The sequence below is a fragment of the Leucopleurus acutus genome (genome assembly GCF_964270905.1).
Source record: "Leucopleurus acutus genome assembly, chromosome: 13".
NCBI lineage: Eukaryota > Metazoa > Chordata > Mammalia > Artiodactyla > Delphinidae > Leucopleurus > Leucopleurus acutus.
In genome coordinates this window covers 72,072,696-72,096,313 of record NC_139155.1, presented here as the reverse complement: position 1 = coordinate 72,096,313, position 23,618 = coordinate 72,072,696, and the positions used below count along the sequence as shown (strand labels likewise).

General features: G+C 49.5%; 1 protein-coding gene across 1 annotated transcript; it reads right to left on the bottom strand.

Moving 5' to 3' along the window:
* Positions 1–2,403, bottom strand: FICD (FIC domain protein adenylyltransferase; the record flags this gene model as incomplete). Its single annotated transcript, XM_082852670.1, has 2 exons — positions 1–1,308; positions 2,103–2,403. The coding sequence occupies 2 exons, from the start codon at positions 2,401–2,403 to the stop codon at positions 233–235; spliced, it is 1,377 nt and encodes a 458-aa protein (XP_082708796.1). The 3' UTR covers positions 1–232.
* Between the last annotated feature and the right edge of the window lie 21,215 nt (positions 2,404–23,618).

The following is a 23,618-nucleotide window of genomic DNA, read 5'->3' as shown; positions in this document are numbered from 1 at the left end:
TTTAACCAGCTCTGAGGGAACTAAATAACTGGGCTCAATTATAAGTTATCTTAGGGACAAGGCTTAATAACTTAGTTTTCTTCTTTAAAGAAGCATTTGGAGGTAAAGAATGTTTAGGTTTCTTACCCATCTTCTTTTACTCTGGGAGATGACTAGGTTTCTAGAATTGCTGAGTTTCTTGGATTTATTCCCCCCCGGGACATCCTTTGCCACCAAGGGAGGATTTAGAGCATTAGGGCTTCACAGGCAGCGTCTCCTTGAACCTAGAGTGGTTGGGTCTGGCCTCTGGCAGTGCCACAGGGTACTCTGTGGTGGCAAAGAGCAGGGTGTCCAGGGTTGTCTCTGTGCACTTGGCAATGAAGCGGATGAACGGCCTCACGTCGCCCTCGTTGGCCACCTCCAGCACGTGGTAGTACTCGGACCTCTGCTCCTTGCGGATGGTGATGGGCGGGTAGCCCGCCTGCATGAGGATGAGGTTCATGAGCAGGCGCGAGGTCCTGCCGTTGCCGTCGATGAAGGGGTGGATGTAGACGAGTTTATAGTGGGCCAGGGCCGCAAACTCCACCGGGTGCAGGTTCATGGCGTCCTCCGAGTTGAGCCATTGTATGAACTCCTGCATCTGCTTCTCCACCTCCTGAGGGTGGGGCGGGACGTGGTGGCCCACCAGGACCTGGGTCGTGCGAAAGCGGCCAGCTTCCACGGGATCCACGTACCCCAGCACCCGCCGGTGGATCTCCAGCACGTCGCTGATGCTGACAGAGCCGATGCGGGAGAGCAGCGTCGTGTTGACGTACTTCATGGCCGCGTGCATGCCAATGACCTCATTCTGCTCCTCCAGGCTCTTCCCCGGCACGGCGTAGCGGGTCTCCAGGATGTGCCTGATCTCTGAGAGGGTGAGAGTGTTGCCTTCGATGGCCACTGTGTGGTAGATGTGGTGGTAGTACGTCTCCTCCATGACCCGGCGCAGTGCCGAGTTGCCCTTGGGGATGGACATGACCTTCTTCACTTTGCTGTCGATGATGCTGAAGTACCGCTGGTCAATCTCCTCCACCAGCGGCAGCGTGCGGTCGCGGTTGACCAGCGCCTTCTTGTGGTGGGGCGCGATGGTCAGTGCTCTGGTGTACAGGTAGTCAGCCTGGATGATGTCCCTGTCCTCTTCTGAGAAGATGCCGAACTCATTGAGCGCGTCCACGAAGCCCGGGTCCATGTTGAGGGCGTGCAGGAAGAGCTTGTGGGCTTTCTCCCGCTTGCCCTGGCGTTTCATTTCCAGGGCTTGGTTCAAAGCTGCTTTGGCTTCTAACTTGCTGGCTAGAAAAGAGTCAAAGAGGCGTGGGTCAGGGAGGGGCAGAGGACGTTCAGGGGCGGCGTCACCCCTGACAGCTGGTCTTCTCAATGGCCTCAGGGGGCTCTGTCCAGCCATGTTGTACATGCCCTTCCCATACCTGTATGTGCAGACAGGTTTGTTTCCTACAGCCCAGTGGGGCCCTGTGCTGGTCGCTGTCCACTCAGCCCCAGAGCCGTTCTCTACCGTGGGGGCAGCAGCCGGGCTCCTCGGCCCCCTCCTCTGACCTGCCGTCGTTGAGTGGCTGTGTTCTCCTACGGCCGCAGCTCCTGTCAGGCGGGCCTCCCCTACCTCTGCTCCAGCTCGCAGCCGTTCTGGTGATTTCTTCTGGAGGTGCGGGTCCCTTCTTCCCCCTGCCTCCACCCCTGCCCCTTTAGGCCCTGGTTTTCAACTGGACCCTGCGGTACCTCTGGCCCTTTTCTGCTGGCCCTCCCACCCCCAGTGCCAGCCACACCTCCTAGACTTCTTTTAGTTCCTCAAGTGTCCAGGGCTCTCCTACCTTGTGGTCTCTGCCTGGAACACTCTCCCCCTCAAACCTTTTTCCCTTGGGTCTCTCCTCAGGCATCCCCTCCCTCCAGGGAGCCTTCCTGTGTGCTCCTACGGCTCCCTCTGCTTCCGTATCACCACATGTACCTCAGCCACCTATCACCTTGTCTGGCTAGGAGCTCAGGGCTGACCCTGTACCCCGCACACACGACATAGCTGGCCCTCTAAATACCTATGGGATTCACGAGCGTCGAGGCGAGATGGCCAGTCTTACCTGCAGAGGCCTTGGTCTTGACCACCAGCGGTGCTGCATCCCTGGAGGTGACACTGAGCTCCGTGGATGGTCCGGTGCACTTGGTGACAGTAGGCTGGGCCCTGTCCAACTTGCTCCTGAGCAGGTAGAAGCCTCTGAGCACAGCCAGACACTGCTCCTCCATGGCCCCCAGCGGCAGCAGCAGGGCCATCAGGGAGGCCAGCGCCATGCTCAGCAGTATCACCCACAGGAAGCGGCCCCAGACTGAGACCCATTTTGGTTCAGTCACCGCCATCACTGAAGCCATCGACATGAGTGTCATCTGGACCCAGGGGTGGGCCCCTTGCACATGTCCACAGTGGCTGGATCTGCAAGGAACCAGGAGTTGCAGGAGGTGAAGCAGGGGAACCGATACCTTGATGACACATTTCTGGCTTCAGGGGAGGCTTGGAGACCCCACGGTTCTTAATTCACTGTGACCAGGGGGTGGGGGTGAGGCAAGGATTAGGTGCTGCCTCCAGGGCGGTGTGACTGAAAAACAGTGCTGCCACCCAACTGCCACCCAACACCTACTGCGCGCCAGACCCTGTGCTAAACCCTAAGGACCTCACACGTACCCTCCTGCAATCTTCAACAGGAACTGAGGCTGCCCCATCCTCCAGCGGAGACCGGCTCAGGGAGGTGAAGGCCCTTGCCCAGAGTCACCCAGTGAGCAAGTGGCGGCCTTGGGTTACGGCTCGAAAGCCTCCCCACCTAAGCATAAATCTGTGGCCCTGGCCCCAAACACTGCGTGCCCTAGACACACAACACACATGTCCAGAACAGCTAAGGTAGTTCTGAGGCTCATTCTTTGGTAAGTACAACTGTTTGAAGGCCTGATTTATTGCCACCTGGGCAGTCAGCTCTTCCTGCCCTCACCCTGGTATTAGCCACAATGCAGTTCCCCGCTCTGGCCTTCTTTTCCTGACCTGTCCAGGAGGCATCCCGCCTAGAGTTTGGGCAGTCTGAGCATCTCAAGAGGAACTCAGGTTGTGGGCCAGAGGGGGTGACCACTTGCCTTCTGTGACAGTGAGCAGGTGCTTGGGGCTGGCAGTGGGAGTGGAGGGATCGGGTCTGCAAACACCATCATACTAACAATAGGCATTTATTAAGCAACTACGGTGCGGTGTGCTGGGCATTGAGCTGAGTGCTAGCAATGCCTCATCTCACTTACCCCTCACCACCTCACGGAGGAAAGCAGCCCCTAGGCTCCACTTTACAGACGAGAGAAACTGATACACAGAGAGCAAGTCAATTCCCAGACAACCTGCAGGGAATAAACAGCGGCATTCGGGAACGAATTCCCAGTGCACCTGGGTCCAGAGTACCCAGGTCTTCACCTCTTTTATCATAACCAGGGCCCAAGCACCCGATCCCGTCTGCTCCTGGTACTGGACCAAGACCCAGGACTGACTGATAAGGTTTCTGGGGGAGCCTGGCCGGTTGATACAGAACATCTGAAAAGGCGCGATACGCGCTCTAATGGGGAGGTACGGAAGAGGGTGTGGGTCACTGCTTCGTCCAGGTGGTCGGCGCGGTCTCCTCGGCGGGGCTGGAGTTCTCCCGAGGAGGACGAGCGTTCTGGGGGCACGAATCTCTCAGCCCTTACTAGCTAGGAAGGGGGAAACAGGCTCCAAGAGGCGAGGACACTGGACTAAGGTCATTCTGAGAAGCCGCCGCTTTCCGAACCCCACCCAGGGCTCGCTGCCCCGCTGCACCCTTCCCGGTTCACCCTCTCCTCACCTCGCGCCACTACCGGGCCCTGCTCTGCTGTCGCCTTCTCAGCACTCGCAGTCTCGGCTGGCCGCCGGCTCCGGAGACCTTTGCCGTCAGCCCGTGGCCCCGCCCTCGGCGACTCTCCATTGGCCGGCCCGCCATCCTCTTCGCAGCGTATTGGCTTCCTCAATTTGTCTGCGCCTCGCATTTCCGGGTTCCCGCTCTGCCTCCGCTTTCCCGGGAAAGACGCGCCGTGGGCCACTCCCATTGGCTGACTCCTGTATTGGTCTCGTGCCCGAAAGGACCAATAAGCAATAGGAGAGGCGGGGCGTGAGCGACAAGCGGGAGCCCCAGGTGCGGAAAACCCCCGCCTATGCGGTTTTGGGGCGCTCTGGGTACGGCCTCAAAACTCGAAGTTCCAATTGTCTTTCCCTTAAGTTTCTTCCTTCCGCGGGCCCCTCTCGCAGTCCCCTGGGCCTCAGTTTCCTTAGGTGTAAAGTGAGAATGCTGATGGCTTACAGCTGTCCACCCTGTTAGTCTGACTTAACACCCCGCCTTCTCAGCCTCCTCTCTGTGCTACCAGGGTTGCCCTCTTCCCCCGTCTCCCACCTTCTTTTCCTCCTGACTTTTAAATTTACATCCTCTTGAGAAGAGCCTGGCTGGTTCTCTTGCTTCCCGGTGTGGGCAAAGAATGTTGCCTGCCATTTCAGCAAGCAAAGAACTTTGCCTGCCATTCTGGTAGACAATGGATTATGGCCATCCCTCAAGCCATCCTACGTTGCAGCTGCCCAGAGGGTTTGTGTGCCCTAGGTGGAACTCAAGATGGAAAAAAACAGGATGCTGGTTCTAGATAATTAAGATGCATATCAAAGGAACAATTTCAATGAGCCTACATTCTTCCATCTTCTTATAGAAAGGCACTAAACTCATTCACTTGAGATGCTTTTTGTGATTAGCAGTAATCTTCTGAGTGTTCAACTGCACCCCGCCCCCCCCGCCCCCCCCCCCCCCGCAAAAACTCATATCCTGGCTCCTCCCTTACCTCTTTGGAACAGTTCTTCAGAGTTGAGAAGACTCTGCAGTCGTCAGTAATGTCCCCGAACAAGAACAATTCAACTTTCAGGTTGTATGTTTTGTTTTTCAGTCGACAGTGAGTAGTTTTCTCCTTGAAGCAGAGAACTGAAAGCTCCATTTTAATTCACACTTTTTTTTTTTTTTTTGCGGTACCTGGGCCTCTCACTGTTGTGGCCTCTCCCGTTGTGGAGCACAGGCCCCGGAAGCGCAGGCTCAGCGGCCATGGCTCACAGGCCCAGCCGCTCCACGGCATGTGGGATCTTCCCGGACCGGGGCACGAACCCATGTCCCCTGCATCGGCAGGTGAACTCTCAACCAGTGCGCCACCAGGGAAGCCCTAATTCACAAATATTGACATTAAACATCCCGGACACGCCCAGAAATGCTACAGTACATGAGTTAAAAAAAAAAATTAGCAGTACAGATTCTGTAGTCAGGGAAACCTGGGCTTAAATTCAGACTTTGTCACCTTGGCTGTGTGTTCCCTTGAGCGAGTCGCAGTTTCCCCATCTGTAAAATGGGGGCAAACAGCCTACCTCACTTTTGCCCTCAAGTTTGGGATTTGCAGAAGGCCTGACACCAAAGTAAGCTCCTCTTGTCCGATGCACAGCAAGCCAAAATGCTGAGAAACTGAGGTTTGCAACGAAGAGGACTGATTCGCAAGACAGCCAAGCAAGGAGACAGGAGAACAAATCTCTGATCTGCCTCTCCTTGAAGGCAAGGGGCTCCGGATGTTTAGGAGATGAAGAATAAAGCTGCAGGGCGGAGGCATGGGGAGCAGGGGGCAGGTGATTGGAAAAAGGTGTGATAATTATCATCCTGCACAGGCGTAAGCTACAGGCCTCTGTACGTTCAAAAGGTCACCGACGATGCCCGCCCATGCCCAGGTGAATGGTGGATGGACCCCTGCCCACTCCCAGGTGAATGGTGGGTGGTCCTATCCAGTCTCAACCAGCTCAGCTGAACGAGACACAGCTGACTCCAAGTTCCTAGACAACAACTTGGTCAAATACCTTATTGTTTAGCTATGGGCTGCTTGGAGGACAGGCAAGTCTTAAACAACCTTAGTGGAAACAGGTGAAATGGATTTAACTCACAGGTGGCAGTTCCCCCTATTTTTGATCATTCCTTAATCTTGAGGAATAAAGGCAAAAACCATTCTGGCTACTTCCTGCTGCTAAGAGGTGCAGCTTGTGGAATCAAACTGCTTAGTACTCACTCGAAAATATTCTCTTATTCCTGGATTCAAGTTAACATTTTGATTTTAATAAACAATTACTACCTACACACCAGCTGTCAAGGCACTTATAGGCCCAAGATTGGTAACTGAAACCACAGACGAAGAGGTACCCTGAGGGGGGCACACAGAATGTCAGACATCTGACATTCTTAGATATTAAATATGGAAGGGACATAGCCTGGGAAAATTAAGTACAGTTTCTACAATATCCTGACAAAGTAGAACCTTGCCAGGGGTAGACACCAGCTCTTTAAAAATCCAAGGACATGAGGAGAGGACCAAATTTCAGCTTAGTCAAGAAAAAACAGGGGACAGGAAATTCTATTAGCCTAATCTGATACGTTACATCTGAAGACACAGTGAAGATAGGGAGAGTCAAAAAATTAATGACAGGCACAGTCAAGGGATCCAATACAGAATGATCCAATACAGAAAAAAGGTTTTGGATCACAAGTCCAGCAGCTAAAGGGATTAGCACTTCTCAAACTTTGGCAAAAGTAGGTAATCACTGAATTGTCCTTCCAAGCCCGGGAGATTAGAAGCCAAGAGAAGGCATAACAAAAGAGAACAATCATTCTGGTAATCTAACAAGTTATTTAAATTGCCTTCTGAGAATTACCAAAGCCACCTCTGCAGCAATCCCACTCACCTGGATTTCCTTCTTGCAGCTTCTTTCTGAAAAGAAACTTAAGATCCATGAAGGGGTTCACCTGCCCCCTTGGAGAAGTCACTGTTGGGGGTCTGGAACCAGCCAAGGTTTGGATGATCTTGGTTGCAGTTTTTCTTCTGCAGCAAAAGCATGGTTTCTGTTTCCCCATCATGTTCCTCATAAGGTCTGGTCCAGTGAGGATGGAGCTGGTTTTCCAGATGTTTATTCTTCCAAGATTCCAGTCTAGAGGTTCCTCGTCTCCCCTAAGAGCTTCCTAAGAGGGGTTCTGCTACGAGTCCAAAGTTGGGGATCCACAGGGGGCAGAACCCGGCCACCCCCAGGGATCCCCGGGGGTCTAGAGTTTCCATTCTATCGGGGAGCAAGTCTCTCTATCCTTGTGAGAGTTCAGAACCCAAGTATTTAACAGAGGGCTGAGAACTCTGCCTTTTTTTTTGGACCCATGATAGCCTCTTTCAGTCAAGAAGTTCAAAGTCAACACCGTATTCTGGTCCTAGGTGTCTGTCTTGCTGGAAATCAAAAGGCCATGCACAATACTGGAGCAGGGGTCCCTTCTTTAGTGGAAGCTCCCTCAAATCTTTTGCCAGGATTTCTCCCAACATCGTGGGGGGATTTTTAAACCATCCCCCCGCCGCCCAGGAAGTAGTGTCCAGGAGCACTGTTTTTTAACTCTTGTATCTAGACCTTCCCATCTGCAGGCAAACAACTCTTGGGAGCCAGAACTCGAGGGTATGCAAAAAGAAAAAACAAAAGCCATCCTTCGACTCCAATATGGGAAACGAACAAAAGCCTCCAGACAAAGTAGTGAGCAGGGTGTGTGGGTTAGGGATCACGGGGCGAATGTCTTAGGCGTAGCAGTCTTTGCTCTCTTCCCAGGACCCCCATCCCCTCTCACCTCCTGGCTCCCCTTCTGCGGTATCTCTTCCGGAATGGTCACAGGCTGTCTTTTGGGGTTGGAACAGTAGAGTCTGCAGTGGGCGAGCCTGCTCAGGGGGTACATGAATGTCTATTTGCCCAGGTGCAAAGGTAACCCTGGTATTTAGTGAGTCTTGTCCCAGAAGGGGAATGGGGCATTCAGGCATGCGTGGAAAGCCGTGCTTCAGATGGGTTTCCCCATCTGACGGTCTAGTGACTGGAGAAAGGGCTTTTTCAAGGTTTCTCCCATCACCCCAGTCACTAACAGTCTCAGAAGAAAGTCTGGAAGGCCAGGTGTTTAAGACAAAGTAAGTGGTCCCCGTCTCAATCGGAAAATCCAAAGGCTGATTCCCCACACAGGCACAGTCATCCGGGGCTCCACATGTGAGATACTGATGGACTCGATGGGATTTAGAAGAACCTCTGTCATTCTTTTTTTTTTTTTTTGAATTTTATTTTTTTATACAGCAGGTTCTTATTAGTTATCCATTTTATACATATTAGTGTATATATGTCAATCAACCTCTGTCATTCTTGATCACCTGGCACACCAACTGTTTACCTTTAAGTCTTACTGAGGATGGGACGCTTTTCCAGGGTCCCTCCTGTTTACAATATGCACGCTGGTGGGGTCCCACTATCGGATGCACCATTCAAGTGGGAGCTTGGGGCCTCTTACCTTTTGCTGAGTCCCTCGTGGGGGGTCATCCATTTGGTCCGGCTCTTCCCTGTGTCAAGGCAGTCACCAGTGGAGTGGCCAGTTTTATTCTCCGTCGTTCCCTTTTCTCCTGAACTGGTCCCTTCCATGAAAACTTCTGAAGGCAATTTCAACAAGATGAGACATAGGCATCCCTAAAGCCCCTTCCACCTCTTGTCATTTCCTCTGTATATCAGGGGTGCTCTGACCAATATGAGTTATATTAGCCATCTTTAAATTCGGTGGAGCCTCAGGGTCTATACCTGTATATTGCCTGTAGGCTTTAAAGATCCAGTCTAGAAATTCTGGAAGATCCTCATTCGGTTTCCTTTTTACCTCCTGTACTTCACTGAGGCTTCTTTGGCTTGGCGCCCCTCTTGGCAACCCTCCAAGAATGCAGTCTCCATGACGTTCAAGTTCTAGCCCATCCCCAGCATTCACCTCCCAACTGGGGTCTGCTGTTGGTACACTTGCCGTGGCTCATACTGGGTTACCAGCGATTTCCGTGTGCAGCTGATCTGCCTCTCCCGTGGCTTTATCCAGCACCATTCTATGTCCTTCTGAAGTGAGGAGGGTACTTCATAAACTTTGCCTGAACCTTTTGTCGGGGGGGGGGGGGGAGCCATGCTGCGCGGCACGTGGGGTCCTAGTTCCCCGACCAGGGATGGGACCTGTGCCCTCTGCAGTGGGAGCGCGGAGCGCCCTAACCACTGGACCTAACCACAGGGAATTTTGAACATCGGCCCAGGTTGGGTTGGGGGTTGCAAAGATCGGTGAAAGAAGATCTTCCATTCTCTTTGGGCCGTCTCTGTAAGCTGGCATATGGTTCTCCCAATTAAATACATCTGAAGTTGAAAAGGGAGAGTGGACCCATATCCGTCTCACAGGCTACCCAGGCTCAGCATCCACACCCCCAGTGGGGACTCAGCTTAAGGGAGATTGCCCCACCCGAGCTGGGGTAGCTCCCTGGCAGGTACGGGAGGGGGAGACCATTCCTATCTGTTGACTCTTGGAGACCAGGGGGTGGAACTCGAGCCTGAGGCTCTGGCTCAGACTCTGGCAATGAAAAAGCAGGAACACCATCGTCTGGGGATAGAGAAGGAGCAGTCGCAGTGTCTGACTGACTTCACAGCAAGTGGTCCTCCCTCCGTTTGAATCGAGCAGAAGAGGTTTCTCTGTCTCCCCTTCCTGCTGGACCATAACCCTGTATCTCCTCTGCATAGGTTTACTCTGATACAACATCAGAGACTGTATATAATGCAGCTCATCCCGTTCTTCTTCCCATTTACAAACTAAATCTAGTTGCAGAATTATAATTTAAGGATTCTTTTTCAGACCATTTTGCTCCGGAGTCTGAAGGATCTTGTGGCCGTGCAGTGTCACTAAACAAACAAAACAAACCATTTTTTTCTTTTCCATGGATCCATTACTCAAAGTCTCCCAATTTGGGAGAATGCAGCCAGAGGGCTGCACAGGGGACTTGAGTTAACATTTCTCATTTTGGAGGGGCTTTGCTTCCAGGTGGTTACAGCAACAAAATCTTTCTAAGGGTCCTTGCTACAGGCACCAAGAAGCTCAGTCCCCAATAGCCCACCTTTAACAGGGCCATCAGACAGACGGACATAGATAAGACCAGACCAGAACAAACAAGACCAAAACCCAGAGCCCCAGGCCTTTCACCCAGGCATGGAGTACCTGGTAGCTGTGAGTCTTTTATGTCGGCTCCAAAATCCTACCAGGTGGGCCTCCAGCCCATGACTGGGTGATCACTGCAAAGACAATCCATGCACAGGTGTGTTTCTTTAACGAGATTAATCACCCCAAAGATGTCTTCCAAACTCCCAAGCCCCCAGACCATCTCTTTGTTGCAAAACAAAAATAAGCACCAAAGGTCAGTGGCACCTCGCTGGGGAGATCCAGGGGAGGGTCCCTGACACGATCAGACTGGGAGCTGCTGGGACGCGTCCACAGGCTCCCAGCACCAGTGAGGGGCTGACGAGTCACAGGTAATAGGTGTGTTTGGACTTACCTCCTGGATGGTCCCCCAAATCTGCTCCCAAACCAGGTTCTTGCCTGACACACAAAAGCCAAAACGCTGAGATGCCGAGATGTGCAGCAAAGAGAGAGCCCTCCCGGGTGCAGAAGCCTTTCCGTGTCCCTCATTTCTTATGTGTAGGAAAAAGGTTTCAGCCTCCTAGACGTTCCCTAATTAGAGGAAGAAGGGAATGCAGAAACAAGGGAGGCTCAGTCAAGAAACGATAGTGCGATGAACAGAGTCCTAGTTCCTCCTCAAGGGATACACATAACCGGATGCACACCTCCGGTTCTTCTACAGGAACTTGGCCCCCACCCGGCGGAGGATGGGGCTTCACACTGAGCACAGGGTCCCTGGACCACCTCGCTGTGCACCCATCAGAAGAAAGGCGTGCACCCTGCAGGCCTCCCCCCAAAGGTTTCCTTTAAAAACTCTTCCCTGAAAACCAACAGGAGTTGGGATGTTTTCAGCATGAGCCGCCCATTCTCCTTGCTCGGCTCTGCAGTAAACCTTCCTCTGCTCCAACCTCCGACGTTCTGGCTTGGCTCGCCTCACCGTGCATTGGGCACACGAACTTGGGTTCGACGATTTCTTGCGAGGCAGTCAAGAAAGGAGGTGAGAGAACAAATCTCAAATCTGCCTCCTCCAGAGCAAGGGGCTCAGGGTGTTTATGGGATGAATAGCAAAGCAGCAGGGCGGCGGCTCCAGGTGTGGGGAGCGTGGGGAAAGGTGATCGGAAATAGCTGTGATAATTCTACGCAGTTGTAACTCAGCTACAGGCCTCGGCAAGTTCAAAGGGGCCCTCGCCCATCCCAGTTGAAGGGTGGGTGGTCCCATCCAGTCTTAACCGGCTCGGCTCGAACTACACACAGCTGACTCCAAGTTCCTAGAAAACAACTCGGGCAAACATATTATTTAGGCTCCGTGCTGCTTGGAGGACACACAAGTCTTCCAACGATCTCCATTAGTGGAGGCATGTGGAGTGGATTTAACCCACAGCTTCACCTGGGGCTGCGCCCTGGGCCTCAGTTTCCCTTGCGTCAAAGGAGGGTGCTGATGGCTTACACCTGTCCAGCCTGTAGTCTGACTTCACAGCCTGGCGTTCCAGCCTCCTCTCTGTGCTACCAGGGCTGCCCTCTTCCCCCGTCTCTCACCTTCTCTCTTTTCCTTCCTGACTTTTTACTTTGCATCCTCTCCAGAAGAGCCTGGCTGTTTCTCTCGCTTCCTAGAGAGACAGAGGTTTTTCCTGGAAGCAGAGAGCTGAAAAACCTTATCTTAATTCACAAATATTGAAATTAAACATTCAGGACACGCCCAGAAATGCTAAGCATTAAGATGTTAGCAGTACAGATTCTGGAGTCAGGAAGACCTGGGCTCAAATTCAGACTCTGTCACCTCTGCTCTGTGTGACCTTGGGCAAGTGACTCCAAGCCTCAGTTCCTCCACCTGCAAAATGGGGACAAACAGGCTTCCTCGCTTTTGCCCTCAAGTTTGGGATTTGCAGGAGGCCTGACACGTCAAGATTTGACCTCCTTCCTCCGTGATATACAGTCCCCCTGGGGAGCCAGTACTGGGCAGTGGTTGTGGGTGTCACCGATGGAGCCACATAGTCCTGGGTTCAAATCCCAGCTCCGCTACTTGCTGAGTTACACTCAACAGGTGACTTGACCTCGCTCATCTCCCCTTTGCTTTTCCGTAAGACGGGGGTGGTGTGTTGACAGCACCTCCTCATAGGGTTTTGTGTGAGGACATCTGGCACAAATACTTGATAAGTATCTGCTCTTGCAATTATTTCCAGAAGAGACACCAAGTCATCGTTGCTTTGTTATCTGCAGAAGAAACTGTCAAAGCAGCTAGGTTACTCCAACCACTGGGGAGAGACCCCACTGTCCTCTTCTGGGTCTCAATCTGATTCCAGTTTAGGGAAGCCACCGACCCAGAGCTCAAAGGGAAGCATCCAGGCCCAGGCCAGAGGCTGCTGTCACGAAGGGGGCACACTGCAAGGTGAGGGACCCAACAGCTCTGGCCCTTGCCCTCTGGGCTCCCTGTTTATATGTGCTAACTGGCCTCCACTCCCCCAACTCCCAGCCCTTGGCATGGAGCACAGCACTTAGCAGATGCTGAGAAATTTTGTTGGCTTGAACAAGAAATAACCAAAGCGGGACAAACCGTGGAGTTTTTAAGATACACAATCAGGAGGGTGGTTATTTCTGGGGCTTCTTGTTTCTATCTTTTGAACAAAGGCCACGAACACTGTTATCTTGGAATGCCCCGAATTTCACTTCGGATGGCACAAGCAGTGATGTCCTTGTAAACACCTTCCCCAGAGGAGGGCCTTCTCTGCCAGCTAATTATGGGGGACAGCTGATGGAGTGGAAAGCAGTGAGGCTCTGGGGTCAGACAGACGTGTGTGTTCAAATGCAGGGTCCTCCACTTACTGGCTGGATAACCTTGAGCAGGGCACTTACCGTCGCTGAGTGGGCTGTCATGGAGCCTGTAGACCTCCGGCCCCTCCCAGTCATAAGGTGATGTAATCACCTGCTTTTAAAGGCACCATCCTCTCTCCATTCCTTGGAACGCCAAGTGTAAACTCCTGAATGAGCTTAGACCATGGTAGCAAACCTAGAAGCTATATGAGAGCTGATAATGAGAAATACTGCCTGGAAGTGAGACACTAGGGAGAGGTGGGGAGTGTGGAGAATGTGAGAACACTTGTCCAAAGTGGGCAGCAGCTTCTCAGCTCTAGCCTACATTTACCATGCTGGGGTGCAGCCCAAAAGCTGACAGATTTTCCAGTTTTTCCAAAGAAGTGTCAGGCCTAGATTTTAAAGCAAAATGTCTTTATTTTTTAAACAGTTGGCCTGTCTGCCCACTGGCTAAAGTGGGCTGCCAGATTGTAATCCCTGTTGTAGGCTTTTCAAACTTGCAGGAGATGGTGGTAGGGAACACAGGAAGAAATACCACAAAAGAGCATCTCAGCAAATGGCTGCACTACTGTCTGTGGACATCAGGGGGCAGTACTTCACCTGTAATCACTTCCTCCATTCAATCCCCCTGTCAGGAGATCCACTCAATTTTTCTTTCTCTATTTTGTCTACATTCAGCTGTGCACAAAATATGGTCCCTGAAGCAATACTGAAAAGTGGGCTTTCTCCATCCTAAGCATTCTGTATTGGGTGGAAACTGCCTCCCCGTGGTCCATGGAGGAGTTTTCTAAAAGCTTACCTTGACACTTGACAAAGAACCTGGAAAGTGGCCGCCTGGGAAATGTGTCCATTATGCAAAACAAAACCAAACAAAACCAAACACCTTCTGCGTCTTTAAGAAACAGCAGTCAAGTGCTTCCTCCTGGCAGAGTCGAATTCCAAATGACTCACCTTCATTTAAAAGAAAATACACCTACACTGGTTCTCTCTCCTCACTTGCAGGTTCCTCTTATTCCTTTGCCTGGATTTTTTTCCCCTTCTTCCAACCTAATGCTGCTGTCAAAAGAGGCCCCAGCAGCCCTCCTCCCTGACTACTGATCAATTCTTCTTCTTATACATACTCAGCATAAGGTCAGGCCCAGTTTCTGAGGCATCACCCCCGAGAGACAGGGGTTGGGGAGACCCCGTGGAGGTGTCCCTGGGCTGATGGCTCATGCTCTGGATTTAGGATGCTTCTCGTGTCATTCGGTGTTGAATTGATTTTCACCATCGAATGGATCTCAGACATGCAAAGAAGTGTTGTTCTCAGAGCGAGTCATTTGGGGAAGCCATATATCTTACTTCCAAAAACTTAAAACCTGTTTTTCTTATTAACTAACCAATGACTTTATTTCTGAAAAGCAAGATGGGATTATTATAGATGTAATAGAAGGCACAAATAAACAACAACAAGAAAAAAAATACCATGCACAGGGAGTCCTCTGGTCGCCTAGTGGTTAGGATTCCGGGCTTTCACTGCTGTGGTGTGGCTTCAATCCCTGGCCGGAGAACTGAGATCACACAAGCTGCGCGGCCTGGCCCAAAAAAACAAGAACAAAAAAAACCCATGCACAAATATGCAAGACATTTCTCTCTGCACATCTATTTTTAAATTAAGAAATATTTCAGACACCCAGAAGGCATGGATAATACAAGCACCTGTGTGCCTGCCACCCAGTTTAAGAAATACCATATCGTATTAGCAATGCACCCTGCAAAGCCCCATGGCATTCCCCTCCCAGGGGTAACCACTAGCTTGAATTAAAGCTTATTATACCCATGCATGGCCTCTTGCTTTTATTCATATGTATGTATTCCTAAATAATATATAGCAATTTCCCATTTACCTGTTGATGGGCATTTGGATTGCGTCTAATCTTTCCCTATTACAAACAGCACTGTAGTGAAATTCTTGTATGATTTTTGGGGCACATGTGTGGAAGTTTCTTTCGCGCAGAGTTTCTCAAAGAATCACCTGGGCAACTTTTTTCTTTTAATAAATTTATTATTTATTTTTATTTTTGGCTGCGTTGGGTCTTCGTTGCTGCACGCGGGCTTTCTCTGGTTGCGGCGAGTGGGGGCTACTCTTTGTTGCAGTGCAGTGGCTTCTCTTACTGCGGAGCACGGGCTGTAGGCGCACGGGCTTCAGTAGTTGTGGCTCACAGGCTCTAGAGCGCAGGCTCAGTAGTTGTGGCGCACGGGCTTAGTTGCTCCGTGGCATGTGGGATCTTCCTGGACCAGGGCTCGAACCCGTGTCCCCTGCATTGGCAGGCGGATTCTTAACCTCTGCACCACCAGGGAAGTTCCCATCTGGGGAACTTTTAAAAATACAGCCCCTACCTTGGCCTGCTCCAGACCAATAAAGTCCTCCCAAATTCCCCTAATACTTCAGCATTTTTATTATTATCTAGAGCTCAGTATTTGTTTACTTACAAAAAAGTACAATAAAATGTACAAACCTTAGGTCTACCATTGATGATTTTGACAAATGTAGATGCTTATGTAATGCAAACTCCTTAGGAGATACAGAAGAGTACTGGAACCTCCAAAGTTCCCTCACGCCTATCAATCCCTGTACCCTGCTGCCCTCACCCCCACCCAGAAGCAACCACTCAAACTCTCTGAATCTTAACTGTAAGTGGAAATAATTGTAGCTGTCACACTATCTCATTATTGGTAGTGATAACTACCATTCATTAAGCACTTACCATGTGCTAAGTAGTTTATATGTATTATTTTATTGGATTTTTGTAACGATGCCATGAAGTAGATATCCTTAAACCCACTTTATAGAAGGTGAAACTGAGGCTCAGAGAAGTTAGGGAATTAGCCTGAAGTCACACAGCAAGCATGTGGCAGAGCCAAGGTTCACAAGCAGTCCTCCTGACTCAGAACTCAGATTTTAACCACTTTGAGACCCTGTAATTGCAGAGCTGACAAGTTACACTTTAGCTCCTCAATTTTACGGGTGGGCAAACTGAGGCTGATAGAGGGGAAGGACTGAGCCGGGACACAAATCCAAAACTCTAGATTCCTTATCCACCAGTAGATAACTTTTTTTTTTTTTTTTGGCTGCGTCAGGTCTTAGTTGTGGCACGTGGGATCTTCACTGAGGCATGCGGGATCTTTCATTGTGGTGCATGGGCTTCTCTGTAGTTGTGGCCTGTGGGTTTTCTCTTCTCTAGTTGTGGCACACAGGCTCCAGGGCCCGTGGGCTCTGTAGTTGTGGCGTGCAGGTTCCAGGGCGAGTGGGCTCTGTAGTGTGCGGCACGCAGGCTCTCTCTATTTGAGGCGCGCGAGCTCAGTAGTTATGGTGTGCAGGCTTGGTTGCCTAGGGGCGTGTGGGATCTTAGTTCCTAGACCAGGGATGGAACCCGTGTCCCCTGCGTTGGAAGGTGGATTCTTTACCGCTGGATGACCAGGGAAGTCCCAGTACATCCCTTTCTTATGTAAAAGTACTTTTGGAAAGGGAACGAGGAGCAAGGAGGGAAATATCTTAAAAAGCCATCTTTTCTTCTCAATTTCTGGCTATCCTAGGGGCATCTGGATCCATTCTGTATGTTATCCACTGCTGTGTCCCCAAACTTAGTCCCCAAACTTAGCAGCTTAAGACAACGATGAACATTTATTATTTTTTACATAGTTAGTGTATCAAGAATCTGGGAGCAGCTCTGCTGGGTAGTTCTGACTCAGGGTGTCTCTTGAGATTGCAGTCACAATGTCCACTCTGGGTCTGCAGTCAACGGAAGCCTTAATTGGGCTGAGAATCTACTTCCAAGGTGGCTCACTCGTGGGGCTGGCCAGTGGCCAGGGCCTCTCGTTCCTCTCGTGTATGTTTCTCCACAGGGCTGCTTGAGCGTCCTCACAATACGGTGGCCACGTCCTCCCAAAGTTTGGGGTTGAAGAACATGACGTCTTTTATGACCTAGCTCTGGAAGTCACACACTGTCACTTCTGCCTAGCTCTCTGCGTCACAACACAGACCAAGCTTGGTGCAATGTGGGAGGGGACTACCTAAGGTTCACCAAGAGGTGAAGATCACTGGGGGTCATCTTGGAGGCTGCCTACCCTACTCCCACTGCCCCTGCCCCTACTCAGTCCCAAGAGGTCTGCCCAACGGCCCGACAGCCTGGACTTCGGGTCCCCTGGGCTTCTGCATGTGTGACCTTCTCCACCTGTGAGAACCGTGGGCTCCCAGTTACCAACTGCCTTTCCCCCAGCTGTTGTTGAATGAAGGCTTTCCGGCCATGTTACTCTCATTGGCCAGAGTTGCTGCCTACCCCTGCCTAAAAATATGGTTGTGTTGACATGGAGACCGGCTCCGGTACTCAAGATGCTGCTTTAGACCACAGCTTCTAAAAGAGGTGACCAACACCCTCTCCTCTTCCCGCTTGGTGATGGTGACTCAGGGTGCACTAGGCCAGCATGGAGTGTGGACCCTGAGGTGCCACTGCCTGCATCCCCAGATTTCCCTGCTTCACCTGACTCCAGGCTGCCCTTCCTGCAGCATCTGTCAGCGAGGCAGCCAGCACCTGGGGGATGCTGGGTAGAAGGCTGCAGACCGCCTGGGTGCAGATCACCGTCCCTCTGGACACACCCCTAAAGCTCTCCTGAAAACTTCCTGTTGCCATAGTAACGTGGAGACATGGAAATTGATATGGGTGTCTTGGTAGGCAAGAAAGCCAAGATTTTAATAATGCATTCCTCTCCTTCAAATAGATAAGAATTCCTAGGAGGGCTTTGGAGGGACATCAAAGGGTCTCATTCAGGTATTGAGGAAATGTTCTTTAAAAATTATTGTGAAATAAGTGCAGCCCTAATCAGGGAGATGGTGGAGGGTTTGGAGGAATTGGATGCATAAGTTTAGAGCCAAAGCAACTTAAAAAAGGAAAAAAAAAAAGCTTGTCTGAGATATAATTCGCAGAGCAGACAATTCACCAATTTAAAGGTATACAATTCCATAGTTTTTAGTATATTTAGGGGTATAAAACCATCCCCACAATCAAGTTTAGAAGTTTTTATCGCCCCCCATCAAAGAAACCCCATCCCTTTTATCAGTCACTCCCATTTCCCCACACCATCCTCCCTCAGCCCCTGGTGATCTATTTTCTGTCTGTATAAATTTCTCTATTCTGGACATTTCCTAGAAGCGGAATCACACAATATGTGGTCTTTTGTGACTGGCTTCTTTCAGAGTTTTTATTCTTTGCTTCCTTAAGGTTCTCCATAGTTTCTCCAACAAAGGCGTCTCCATTCTCTTCAAGAACAATTCATTGTCTGGAGATGCCGCTGCCGAACTAGCCCCCGGAGTTGCAGCTGGATGGAAGGGAGCAGATTCTTCCGATGCCCCCAACCTTGGCCCTTCCCGTTCCTTCATGAGATATAAGCCATGTGTGAAGGGACTTTTGGTAGCTGACAGCAGGGAGCTGAGCGTTAAGAGTGACACGGGCCACCTGATGGATCGCCTTGGTTCAGCCTGGAGGTTAAAACACTGGCTCTGAAGACCGACCTGGGTTCAGATGTGGACTCCACCATGTCCCAGCTATGTGACCTCAGGCGAATTACTCCGCCTGCCCGAGCCTCAGTTTCTCTAGCTGCAAAGTGGGACTAACAATAAAACCTATATCAGGATTGTATGGGAAAAGAAACCCCATCACGCTTTTAGCCCACCTGTGAATCAACTGTTTTATTATTTACTTAACATTTTTCTTGAAATCAACTTTTAAACACAGAGCTTCATCTTAAGGCAATGATGTTGGTGACATCACGGGCGCGAAGTGTTTTTTCCTAACACACGTTGTAACTGTATTTAAAAAGTGTCTGTCCCACCAGAAATTAAACTTCTTAAACAAGGCCAAATTTTTTTGTGTATTTCACTTGCAGACAGCGCTCCAGCGCAGTGCCTGGCACATAACAGGTGCTTAACAAATGTTCGTTGAGTGAATAAATGAACCAATGACTTTAAATTATCCTCCACACTTTGGGAACCATTGAGATAATGCACAGAAGGCATGCTTGGCTTTTGGCCCACGGTGAGCATTTGGTAATGTTGGCTTTTATGATTATTAGCTTGGACAGTCAGAAGAACTGGGGTCCTCAGGTTGGAAGACCACCCGCCCTGTCCCACCCAGCAGCCATCTTCCTGCCCCTTTGGTTCCGGGGCGGGAGGGAGGGGGTGGGACTCAAACTCACTGAGCCTGAGACACCTTTTGGCTCCTTCTGAGTACTTGGTCAGATGGCTGGACTGAGCTGAACCTTGACAATGGGAAAGAAGCCGTGGCATCTGGATGGAAATGTTCACGGTCCATGAGGGCTCAGGGTACACGACGGCCACATCAGTCCTTAGCCATTATTTATTATCGTTGCAAGCACTTCTGTGAAGGAGATGGCAGGCGTCTGGCCACATAGCTACTTCCAGATGTCCGCCATAAATGCTCTGTACTTGCTTAGTTTCCAGGAACATAAAACCCGCTGTCAAAGGACTTGCCCAGAGCCTGTATTTGCTGCGTTTTTGTTCTTGTTTAGTTATTACTTTAATCTCCTGTGATTACAGAGCCAACAGCTGGTAAGGATTTGCATATGGCATGAAATTAAGTTAGTTCGTTTTAATGTCTAAACTGAGCAGGGTGTGAATTTGTCTGGTGAAAACTGTCTCCCTTATCTGTGTTTGTACATCTGATTTGGGCACTAGCTTCCGAGGTCTTCAAGTCTGATTTCTCCTCACTTCACTCAGCCAGGACATGGGATTGGCTGCCCCCTCTAGAATTCCAGAAGGGATTTTGCACTTGAAGCTTAGAATGTTCTCTTTTAGGTTTCAGGAGGAATTAGGAATCAAGGGCTACTGTGAAGCGACCAGCATTCTGGCCCCCAGCTTTGTGTCTTTTTTGGCTGTGCTGCCTTAGGCAAGTCACTTTCCCTCTCTGGGCTTCAATTTCTTCATCTGTCAAATGAGAGATTGGAAGCAGATAAATGTTCATTATGGGGGTGACATTTGGGGTGGGACGATATTTCACTGTGTGGGGTTGGGTGGGGTACTGTACAGTCTTTAGCATCCCTGGTCCTTGGGTATCATATGCTAACAGCAACCTCTCGATCACTGCCAACCCCAAAACACTCTGCCCATTTCCTAATGCCTCTGCAGCAATCATAATCAGTGCCCTGCTAGCATCCCTGGATCCCTTTACTGTTTTTAGGCACACTGCCTTCCAGTGCTATCTCTCCAACGACCAGCACCTGTGTCTCTTTGCCAGCACACTGCCCTCAGACTGCCAGAATCCGTTTTGCTTGAATTTATGTTCCCTACCCTGTGCGCAGCCCTTAATCAATGACAGAGATGTGTGGGAGGGGGGATAACTACTTCAGCTCCCTCGCCTCTGACCTGGTCAACTCTAAGATGTGACCTGCAATGTCCCCAGAGCTCCCTGGGGGATTGAGTGAAGGCTACCTTCCATGTGACTTTGCCTACTGGTTTGTCATGGGAACATTCCCTAATACATCACCTTTACACAAATTCTTAGCAAGTCACCTTTGCACAAATTCTTATCTTAGGACCTGCTCTAGGGAACCCGCCCAAGGCAGCCTCCAGGGGGCGCTGAAAACCCACCACTGATGACCCCTGAACTATGACCTCACTGATTTATTCATTTGACAGATCTTCGGTGTCTAATATGTACCAGTCCCGGGCTGTGTATATGGTGGTGAACAGGATGTGGATCTGTCCTAGTGAGACTAACAGACAGTAATAAGTAAACTCAGAGGGTGTCCTGTGATTACTACAAACCAGGTGCTCTGAGAGAGAATACAATGCAGTGATGGGCTTTATGTCAGATGACTGGGGGAGGGGTGGGCTTCTAGGACGAGGGGACATTTATGCTGGTCCTTAAAGGAGGAAAAGGAAAGAGTGAGCCAGGTAGAGAGCAGGGAAAAGAGCTGGTCAGGTAGAGGTGGGGGGGGGGGGTGAGCCCCTCATCACAGGTGGGAGTGGCCCGCTTGATACTGCAGCCTGTGTCGACTTTTCCTCCTTCCCCGTTCACCGCATCGCTTCTCACCCCTGCTCCCTGAGATCATGTTCCTAAATCAACCACATGTGCAAAAGACACTGCTTTTGGTGAAACTGTTTCCAGTTTTCACTATTGCATTAGGGTTCTTCAGAGAAATAGAACCAACCAGAACTAGTAGGAGAGCTGTCTCTCTTTCATATCTATGTCATCTGTAAATCATCTATCTGTCTGTCTACCTGTCTTTCTTCTTTCCTTCCTTTCTTTCTTCCTATCATCTATCCTTTATCTATCTTTCTATCTCTCTATCAATCATCTATCTATCTCTCCATCAATCATCTATCTCATTATCTATAATCTATTATGAAGAATTGGCTCACCCAGTTATGAAGAATGAGAAGTCCCACGATCTGCCAGCTATAAGCTAGAGTCCCAGGCAAGCTGGTCGTGTAATCCAGCCTTAGAACCAGGGGAGCCTATGGTATAAACCCCAGCCCGAGGCAGGAGGAAATGAGATGAGATGTCCCAGCTCCCTCAGCAAGGCAGGAAAAAAGGGACAAGTCCCCCTTTCTCTGCCTTTTGTCTCTCAACTGACTGGATGATGCCCACCCACACCGGGGAGGGCAATCTGCTCTACTGAGTCCACCGATCCCAAAGCTCATGTCACCTGGAAACACCCTCACAGACACACCCAGAAATGATGTTTAATCTGGGCACCCCGTGGCCAATTTGACACATGAAATTAACCATCGGGGCTTCCCTGGTGGCGCAGTGGTTAAGAATCCGCCTGCCAATGCAGGGGACATGGGTTCGAGCCCTGGTCCGGGAAGATCCCACATGCCGCAGAGCAACTAAGCCCGTGTGCCTGTGCTCTAGAGCCTGCGAGCCACATCTACTGAAGCCCGCATGCCAAGAGTCCGTGCTCTGCAACAAGAGAAGCCACCACAATGAGAAGCCCACTCACTGCAACGAAGAGTAGCCCCTGCTCTCCACAACTAGAGAAAGCCCGCGCGCAGCAACGAAGACCCAACGCAGCCAAAAATAAATAAATAAATAAATTTATATTAAAAAAGTAACCATCACAACTCTAATGAACAGTGCTGCAGTGGACATCCTTGTACCTAAGAGTCTTTGGCTGTGAAAACAGTTCTGGGGAATAAATTTTCTGTGGTGTAATGCCTGGGTTGAAGGGTTTGCCCATTTACCGGTTTGATCACTGTCACCAAGTTGTCCTTCAAAGCTGCTAAGCAATTTGCACTCCATAGCTTCCCTGATGTTGAATATTATTAACCTTTAGAATTTTTGACAAGTGAACAAGGGGAAGCTAGCACTTCACTGTTTTAACTTATGGATCTTTGATTATTAGTTTAGAAGCCATTTGTATACTTCTGAAATTGCACTTGTATGCCCTTACCTCAATTTGGGGCGGTTAGGTTTCTACAATTTTTCATATGGATTGAAGGACTTTTTTTTTTTAATGCTTTTTTTGTCATGTATGTTGCAGATACTTTTTCTGTTGGTTATTTTGCACCGTTTCATTTATTTATTTATTTAATTTTGCTACACAGAGGTTTAAATTTTGATGTGGTCAAATATGTCAGGGTTTTTCTTTGTGTATCTGGATTTTATATCATGCTTAAGAAGTCCTCCCTTTATATGGAACCACAAAAGACCCAGAATTGCCAAAGTAATCCTGAGACAAAAGAACAAGGCTGGAGGTATAACCCTTTTGGGCTTCGAACTATACTACAAAGCTACAGTAATTAAAACAGCATGGTACTGGCACAAAATCAGACACACAGATCAATGGAACCAAACAGAGAGCCCAGAAATAAACCCACACACCTATCTTCAACAAAGGAGGCAAGAATACGCAATGGAGAAAAGCCAGTCTCTTCAACAAGTGGTGTTGGGAAAGGTGGACAGCTACATGTAAAACAATGAAATTAGAACATTCCCTCACACCATACACAAAAATAAACTCAAAATGGTTTAAAGACCTAAATCTAAGATGACACCATAAAACTAGAAAAGAACAGAGGCAAAACGTTCTTTGACATAAATCATAGCAATATTTTCTTAGATCAGTTTCTCAAGGCAAAAGGAAAAAAAAGCAAAAATAAACAAATGTAACCTAATCAAACTTAAAGGCTTTTGCACAGCAAAAGAAACCATCAACCAAATGAACAAAACCTACAGAATGGGAGAAAATATTTGCAAACAGTGCAACCAAGAAGGGGTTAATTTCCAAAATATACAAACAGTTCAATATCAAAAGACCCCAAACAACGCAATCAAAAAATGGGCAGAAGACCTAAATATATATTTTTCCAAAGAAATAATATATGTTGGAGAGGATGTGGAGAAAAGGGAACCCTCGTACACTGTTGGTGGGAATGTAAATTGGTGCAGCCACTATGGAGAACAGTATGGAGGTTCCTTAAAAAACTAAAAATAGAACTACCATATGATCCAGCAATTCCACTCCTAGATATATATCCAGAAAAAAATTAAAACTCTAATTTGAAAAGATACATGGAAGTAACCCAAGTGCTCATCAACAGACAATTGGCTTGAGAAGATGTGGTGTATATATACAATGGAATATTATTCAGCCATAAAAAAGAACGAAATAATGCCATTTGCAGCAACATGGATGGACCTAGAGAATATTCGGCTTAGCGCAACAAGT